General features: G+C 51.7%; 1 protein-coding gene across 6 annotated transcripts in view; it reads right to left on the bottom strand.

The window, feature by feature from the left end:
• Positions 1-8,632, bottom strand: part of LOC146360179 (cullin-9-like) — a 38,259-nt gene that overhangs the window by 15,489 nt on the left and 14,138 nt on the right. For 4 of the 6 annotated variants that reach the window (XM_084829032.1, XM_084829031.1, XM_084829034.1 and 1 more), the window contains exons 9-17: positions 6,846-7,053; positions 5,953-6,146; positions 5,419-5,627; positions 4,187-4,412; positions 3,003-3,108; positions 1,913-2,140; positions 1,410-1,500; positions 1,125-1,326; positions 366-471 (exon numbers count right to left, since the gene is read on the bottom strand). In XM_084829032.1, coding sequence (XP_084685158.1) covers positions 366-471; positions 1,125-1,326; positions 1,410-1,500; positions 1,913-2,140; positions 3,003-3,108; positions 4,187-4,412; positions 5,419-5,627; positions 5,953-6,146; positions 6,846-7,053 — 1,570 coding nt within the window. The remainder of the gene's footprint in view (positions 1-365; positions 472-1,124; positions 1,327-1,409; positions 1,501-1,912; positions 2,141-3,002; positions 3,109-4,186; positions 4,413-5,418; positions 5,628-5,952; positions 6,147-6,845; positions 7,054-8,632) is intronic. The other 2 variants (XM_084829033.1, XM_084829036.1) reach the window with 1 other exon arrangement.

Raw genomic sequence — 8,632 nt, 5'->3', positions numbered from 1 at the left:
CATGGCAAGTGGCCAGGGGTGATGGGAGTTGTAATGCAAAACACCGGGAGGACACCGAGCTGCCTATCCCTGGTCTAGTCTGACTGGCAGCAGCACGCCGGAGTCTCTGACAGAGAAGGTTTTCCCCATCACCTGCTCCCTGCTCCTTTGAAGTGGAGATGCCAGACACCAAACCCAGAAACCTGTGCAGGCAAAGCATCTGCTCTGCGACGGTCCTGCCCCTAAAGCTGCAAAACAAAGGCAACAAGGTCTACAGTGTTCCTCAGAGCGAGGAACCCCTACAAGATAAGCAAGATAGCTTTATACTCTGGCATTTTGGCCTTGGAAGCATCTTTTGGGTGATGGGGACAGACCGCAGCACTAACCATGTTGAGCTTGGTGCTGATGCTGGAGGCACTCTCCCCTCCCAGTACCATAATCCGGGCTGGCATGTAACTGGAATCCTCAGTGGCCACCAACAAAGACATCCGCCTGTACAGGGAGAGAGCAAGGGCTTCAGAGTAAAAGACAGGCCCTTGCGCAAAGGGTCTGATGCCTTCACGAAACTGGAAGGCACAGCCTCTTTCTTCCAGACAGACCAACTGATTCATGCCTGCCTGCCTCCACAAGAAGCCCAGCTCTGAATCTAACCCACACTGCGTTTCTTCTCTTGGTCCCCAAAGGGCCCACCAAAAAAATGAGGCACTCCAACTACATATTTTCAGCGTGGAGCAAAGAGTGATTAATTTGACCATGCTTGCCTTTTGGAGAGACACAGACCATTCTAGGCAAACTGGCAGAAATGCCGCCGCCATCCCTTTTTGTCCCCAAATGATATGGGTTGGATCCAGATTTAGGCACGTACAACTGGGCTGGCAGAAGCAGACTTCTTCCCCCTCCCTCCCCATGGCAGTCCCTCCAGCCCCCTGAAAATGCTACACAGTCAGAAGATCCTGCTGTATGGGGTGAGCTGTGGTGTGTGTGTGTGGGGGGGGGATCCAACAAAATCAGGCAGAGGCACCTTCCATGAGCACAGCCCTTTCTTGAATGGAAGGCAAATCCTGGTTCCAACCCTACACCCATCAAACTCTAGGCACAAATCTCATCTCCCCACAGACCCCTGCTTGATCTCCTTATACACTCACTGGACTGCTACCCCACGATGCATGTAGACATTGATGTAGTGGGAGCAGGTGCTGCCGTTTGACTCCCAGTAGGTCTTGGGGTTTCCATCCACCAAGTTGTTGGCCCGCTGGGGGTTGGAGGAGACTTCCACCCGCTCCCAGCACTTGTCCTCCTTGACTCCCATGCTGCAGCCTGAGCGAAGGAGAAAGCACGGAAAGGATCCTGGCTGGACATGAGTGGGCAGAGCCTTAAAAGGGGGCGGGAGGAGAGACCTCTAAAAGCCCAAACACTGAAAGGATGCTCACCTTGACAAAGGTTGTGCAGGAATACATCGAAGAATGGGATGTTGATAGGCTGATGAGTCCGCCTATGTTCTTCTATCTGATCTAGAACCATCTGTAAATTGGGGGGGGGGGGGAGAGGAAGGAGAGAAAAAGGGTGAAGAAGGACCAAGGTGCGAAGTCGTATTGAATCAACAACAAGGCACAGCTAACTTAATGAAAACAAATCTGGCCTGAGACTTGAGGAGAGCGGGGCGGGCGGGGAAGAGAGCCTGGTTCTGGGCCAGTCTTCCCCAACCTGGTGCCCTCCAGCTGTGTTGGATAAAATCCCCAGCTTTCTCCATTAGTCCAACACATCTGGAAGGCGCCACGTTGGTGCCTTGCTGGCCTAGGCCATCTCTCCCCGCCACCTCAGTTCATTTGCCCTGGGTTTTCTTTGGATGCTCAGCAGAGCATCCTCCGCACAAGGCTCTGCTGTTTGGCCCAGCCGCCCAAGCCAGATGCCCCACCAAGGATACCAGACTCACCTGGATGCAGCCAGCAAGGATGCTGGCCGTCATCTTCTTGTACAGGCTGGCGTACTTCTCGCAGTTGCTCAGGAGGTCCCCCAGGTCCACTGCCCGAGGCAGACTGGGGCTGTGCTTCTCCAGGACTTTGGTCAAGGCTTCCTGGGTGCCCATGCAGCACATCATCACAGCACAGTCCTTGTTGAGGGCAGCCAGGCAGTGCAGGAAACTGATGCACTCCTGAACAACCTGCAGACAGAGAGGAGGTGGCACAGGAGCAAGGTTTTCTGGGTGGCCTTTAGCACATCTCCTCCCCCCACCCGCCGCCCCCATGTCCTTCCTCCAGTGTTTCTTCAGGCAACAGGCCCCTTGTGTGCATGCTGGGACCACTGTCATGCAGGTAAGAAATCCTTCTAAAGCGAGGGTGGGGAGCCTGCGGCCCTCCAGGCATTGCTGGACTACACATCCCATCAGCCACTGCCAGAATGGCCAATGGTTAGGGATGATAGGAGCTGCAGTCCAATGACATTGGGAGACCCACACGTTCCCCTCACCTGTTCTAAACAGCAACTTGTGAAAAGGGAAGGTTTCGAGAAATGAAAGTGTCCAGCCCCACTAGAAAAGCCTGTGATTTATATGTGGGTGTAATAATGTGCAAGTTCCAATCTGGATTTTATATTTTATTCATTTCAAAAAAATATCCCACTTTTATTTATTTTTTTTCAATTTGCCAAAGCAGCTCACAATAAATATGCACAACAACACATTTTAAATACAGGAACAAATAAAAACCACATTGCATATCAGCAAATCAGAAGAATACAAGCAGCACCCACAATAAAATAATAAAAACACCAGATAAAACAGCAAACGAGCAGTGCGCACAAATGTTTTCAAAAACAAAAAAGCTCCTGTTCTCAAAAGGTTTGGGCAAATAAAAGGGCAAAGGCAGCAGGTGGACGTCTCCTCGGGGAAAAAGCTGCATGCAAATACTTGGAAGAAGCAGAAGAATATCCTGGTCAGTGAATTCCATGTAATGGCTCCTACCTATGAGACGGGATCACAGAACACGCTCCAAGGTGACTGTGAGCTCCCCGCTTCTACCACCTACCTCTCGCTCACTGATGTGGGCACTCATGGAAGACAAACACGGCTCGATGCACTTATGCCAGGGCACTGCATCCTTCCAGGAACTATCCAAACACTTGTTCAAAAGCCTGGAAGAAAGAGGAAAGAAGACTTGTTAGCAGAAAAGGTGTGCTGAAAACAGGCACCTTAAGTACAAGAGTAGAAGTTCAGACTACGAATCCACAACCTGACCGCTGATCATCCTGGAGCCCAGCTGTAAATTGCAAGCAGCCTTGCACCCACCTGAAGGCATTCGCTCCTTTGTTTTGAGGCTCTAATTTTCCTTCTATTATTAATTGCCTTTATTTTGCACATGGGCATTTTTGCACTATGTTTTCAGAACTGAAGTGTGGGGTGGGAAGGGTGACACTCCACGTACATCATGCATCACAAAACAATTTCCCCACCTCTGGATGTCATTTGGCTTGTGGGGGGTTGGGGAAGGCAATTCACACACACACCCCCCGAGGGACTATGCTTCCCCCTGTGTAAGGGCCAGCCACATGGCCCGTAATTACTTAGGAACGGGCTGCAAGTATTTAGGAGTCGAGGTGCTCATCCTACAATAAAGTACTGTGAGCAGGTAAAGCCTGCCTTAAGAGCACATCATTCATGATCTTCACTTCCATCTCTACTTCACACTGTGGATCTGGGGAATTATTTTGCCACCAGAGCATCAACTCAACAAAGATATCACACCTCAAAACTGTACAGCACTTTTATTTTGGACTACCAGCCCCATCCTTCCCACCCATTGGCCATGTGGCTAAGGCTGGCATACTGGATATAACACCCCTCAAGCTCTGTCCCTGCAGACTGCCGCTCAGCCAGCCATGGACAACTCTCCAGTGCTTGCACATGGCCTTCTAAGGCTCTTAAGCTCCTTCTAGCCTGGCACAGACAACCCCGACAGGCAGCAGCTCTCTAGGGCAGCCTTCCGTGACGGAGTGCCCTCTGGATGTGGAGGGCTGCAGCTCCCATGGCCACCAGCCATGCTGGCTGGGAATGCTGAGAGTTGCAGTCCCACACATCCGGAGGATGCCCAGTCAGGGAAGGCCGCCCTAGAGGTTCCCAGCCCTGCTTCTCAAGATACTTGTAACTGGAAGCCGACTGAGGAACTGAGCCTGCAAAGGAGATTACTCTGCCAGTGTGCTGCAGAAGCCTCACCTTAATGCTCCCAGCTGGACGTCCTTCTCCGAGCCCAGCTGGGCCAGGTCTTTCAGCAGAAGCACATCCACCAGAAGCTCGTAGCCGTCTTCGTCAGGGCAGGCGCCCTGGCCAGAGAGGCCGCGCCCCAGGGCCCCTGCCACCTCTTTGCACAGGCTGCTCCTGGGCAGGCCTCCCAGCAGCCTTGCAACATCAACGTCCTCAAGGCGCACGGAGGCTGCAGGGTCTGGATGGGGAGGGAGAAGACACTGGGGTGGGCATTGCTGAAACGGTGTCCTTGCCCTGAAGTTTTGTTTTGTATTTTTTGAGAAACCTCAGTTCAGTTCTGCAACCAAAATTCCTAAAAACACCCCCGGGGCGATAGTGATGCTGGTTACCACCACCACCACCCCACCCTCAACCTGGCCAGTCCTGAAAAGTGACAGTATGAGGGTCAATGGCAAGAAGTGTGCTGTACTTGGGAGAGGGGTGATGACACCCCACTGGCCACAATGATCTTCAGGCCCACAAGGAAGTAGAGTTCAGATATAGCGGCCTCCCCAAACCTGGCCACTTTCCAGATGCATTGGACTGCAACTCCCATAACCCCCTTCCAGTATGTCCCCTGGTGGCTGGGGATGGTGGTGTTTGTAGTCCAAGCATGGGAGGCTGGTGGCTCTGATTTTGGTGGGGCCAAGATTCCATTCCGGGTTTTAGTTACAACAAGCTAGACGTCTAAAGGAGCTATCCAAGGGTTTTGGGGACAGGGTTCAGCTCCTTCAGACCTCCGGCTGGTTGTAACTAAAACCCAGAATGGAATCTCAGCCTCCCCGAAATTGGAGCCACCAGCCTCCCCAAAGTCCAATGCATCTGGCGGGCGCCAGGTTGGACAAGGCTGAAATAGAGATTGGTGGTAACTGGGGAGTGTTTGCAGTAAAAACCAGGACCAAACCTCTATGACAGGCATTTCTCTGGAACACCCTCACGCCAGAAATAAAACATGCACCAACTCTTGTGGTCAGTCTAGACACGTATTGAAAACTTCCTTATTCGCCTCAGCGTTTACGGATTCACGATGCCCATTGTTCTGATTTTTAGTTCATGGTCTACTGATGGTGTGATACAGTTGTGCCGTGTTTTTGTCATAATGTATAGTTATATTACCGTTTTTATTGTTGTATGCACTGTCTGGATAGGGCATTAATGGCAGGTGGTACAGAAATATTTTTAAAGAAATACGTACAATTCCATACCTATCCTTCCTTGGCTCAGGGGAAGCTCACGCGCAGCCAGACGGCTGAGCGCGACCCGGGCCAGCATCGCGTTGGAGCTCTGGCCCGAGCGGCAGCAGCTCTGCAGGGCTGAGCGGAGCTCACCATCCCCCAGCTGCTCCGCCAGGCTCTGCGGGCGGCTGATCAGCTTGTCAAGCACCAGGAGCCCGTTCTGAACCGCTGCCGAGGCCCTGCGGGAGGAGGACAAGGGCTGGCTGCGCGGCCCCACCTAGCCGCGACGGGAAGCAGCTGAACAGCAGAAGGGTGGGCTGGGAGGTACGAGGACAGGAGAAATGCTCACGCGGCACCCCCAGTCCCAAGAAGGCTAGCACCCCGAGGCAGCAGCCAACAAAAAGCCAGCCAGGAGGGCTCCATGTCCGAGGCGGAGGAGCGGAATCCTCGCCCCAGAAGCTAAGCAGAAACAAGACGACTCGCATCTTCCCCATAACCTGGGCTCTGTTCAGCTCCCACATTTGAATGCACCTTTATCTCACCAAGATCCCTCCGTGGCCTTACCCAGGCGTGGCAAGCATCTTCTCAACCGCAGCAGGGATGGCACGCAGCAAGTCGTTTCTGTCCTTGCTGGACGCAGTGCTGATGCTGGCAAAGATCTCCTGCATTGTCTGGGCACCGGAGTGGTCCAGAGGGTAGGGCTTCCTACAGGCACCTGGTAGCTCACAGTTCCCAGCACCCAACAGTAGCTTCAACACCTCGGAGTTAAGGACAGCAGTAGCTCAGTGGCAGGAAAGGAAGTGGGGCGAAGAGGCCACAGACTGGGATCAGACAAGGACTAATTCAGTCTCCCCACTTTGCTCAAATAAAGCACAGCAGGTGCCATTTCACCCCTGGAAACACATCCAGTTGGGGGCTATCAGGGACAGACAGGGTCTTTTTATTGGTGGCCCCGTATTTGTGGAACTCCCTCCCATGAGATTTGCCTCAAGCCCTGCCTTCGCATGTTTTTAAACAGACTCTGTATACTCATTTAGCTTTTCCCCAAATGTTTTTATGACGGCCGTTTGTTGTTTTGCCAGCTGTTCGGTTTTAACTTTAAATAGTTTTTTATTTTATTGGATTGTTTTTAAGTGGCTGATTGTAAACTGCTTTCTGAGGACTTTGTCCTAAAAGGCAGGTTAAAAATGTTTAAAATAAACCGTATGAAATAAAATATAGACGCTTCTCCCACTATTTAGCAATCTAAACCTCCAGTACTTTTCACGTCCTATTTCACAATGCCCTTTCCAAGAGGGGCCAACACAGGTGCCCCTTCCTACCATCTGGCATGGGCCCTTCCAAAGCCAGCACTCACCAGCCCTTCTCGGGCTTCCAACGTAAACCCCCCCAAACTCTCCCCGTCTCTCTTCCAGCCCCACCACAAGCAACTCCCCCAGTCCCTGCAGCCAACTCACTGCCAGGCCAGCCTGTTGCACCGGTGCGGATGTGGAGTGCTCCTGCATGCAGTGCAGTACGGGCCGCAGCCCACCTTTGGTGGCAAAAAGAGCCCGCCAGTCGTACTTGGCCAGGAGCACATACAGCACCCTCAGCGCCAGGATTACGAGCAGCTTTTCCTCCACTCGGTGGACCAGCAGCTCCGCCAGCGTCGTCACCATTTTCTCCCTGAGGGCAGCAGAAGGGGCAAGTCACCATACGAAACTGACCCCCGGACATTGTTTGGGACAAGCCCAGCTGACATCCCAGGGAGGGCAAACACTTCTCGAGACTGAACACTTGTCAAGCTATAGCTGAAGGCTGAGAGCTCAGTTCAATGTGGCTGGAGGGGAAGCTGCTCAAATTCAAAGGACATGCAGATTTTGTCTTTCCCTAAAGCTGGAGGGGAGGGGCCGTAGCTCAGTGGTAGAGCGCCTGCTTTGCATACAGAAGGCCCCAGGTGCAATCCCCAGCATCTCCCGGTGGGGCTGGGAAAGAAATCTTGGCTGAAACCCTGGAGAGCCGCTGCCAATCAGTGTCAACAATACTAGGCTAGATGGAACAATGGTCAAACTCCGTATAAGGCATCTTCCTACCTTCCAAAAGCGTCACCCTAACAGCTCTCATGGTTCATTTATTTAGGCCCAGTTCACAGATAACCACCACCAAGGTTTTTTAAAAGAATCCTGGGTTGCCACGAACGAGCAAGTGTGGGAATTCACACTGTCCGATTGCTCCTGCTTGGCTCCTCCTGCCAGTGGGACTGGCTAAAGAACATAACATTTAATCCCAGTTTCCAACTCCGGCTTGTCACCCAGGGACGCTCCATGGTTTAGCTGCTCCCACTTGCAGCAGGAGCAACTGGGCAGCATGAACTAGTACATGCACTCCTTCACAACAACCCAGGGTTTTAAAAGATCCTGGGTTGTAGTTCTGTGCAGACCAAGTCATGAATCCTATTCACACTGATTTTTCATGATACAAATGGGCATTGACCTTATTTCTGAAACTGCTTAGGCTCTGGTAAGCTACTACAGTAGGGAATTATCTTAGTGAGCTTTCTGGGAGCACCTGATGTTGCAGCACTGATGAAGCCAAGCAGGTGTGGACACGATCTGTCTCTTGGGCTGGGGCCCACTGAAAGCCCTGTGTAAGAGCGTAATAAAGAGTTCCTTAAAAATATAGTGTGTTTCCTGTATTCCCAAGATTGATGAAAGCAGATGTTTTCAAGACGGCCTTTCCTTCTAACAGCGAGCTCTTGTTTATTAAGCTGTCAGTTCTCCCACTTGCAAGAAGCTGATCCTTTCCTTGGGGAACCTTCCTAGAGGACTTGCAATACGCAAATGTCATTTTAATCTATTTGATTAAAGGCCAGGTAATTTCAATGAAAAGAAACCTATTTATTTGCTTGACGAGCCTAATTCAAACTAACTCGTGTCAGACTATGGAGCTGCTACTTGGAAGGTTCATTTTTCTAACACCGGCACTATGCCAAAATCTGCTGGACAGTTTTCTGCATCATCACCATTCCTGTTTAAAAAATGCACAAGATTCCTGTCAGTGCAACACCATGAAATGCATCTGGTCACCAAGGAGTCCCTGTCCTTATGGAAAGTGATGCAGCGCAGATGCAGAACACACATTTGGCGTGCAGAAGATCCCCAGTTCAATCCCCGACAGCTCCAGGTAGGGCTGGAAAACACCCCTGGGGAGCTGCTGCCCATCACTGAAGACCAGCTTTCTCCAAACTGGTACCCTCTGGATATGT

The sequence above is a fragment of the Heloderma suspectum genome, chromosome 1 (assembly GCF_057233095.1).
Source record: "Heloderma suspectum isolate Gila_16-S chromosome 1, 16-S_ref, whole genome shotgun sequence".
NCBI classification, from domain to species: domain Eukaryota; kingdom Metazoa; phylum Chordata; class Lepidosauria; order Squamata; family Helodermatidae; genus Heloderma; species Heloderma suspectum.
This window is presented reverse-complemented; position numbering and strand designations above follow the sequence as displayed.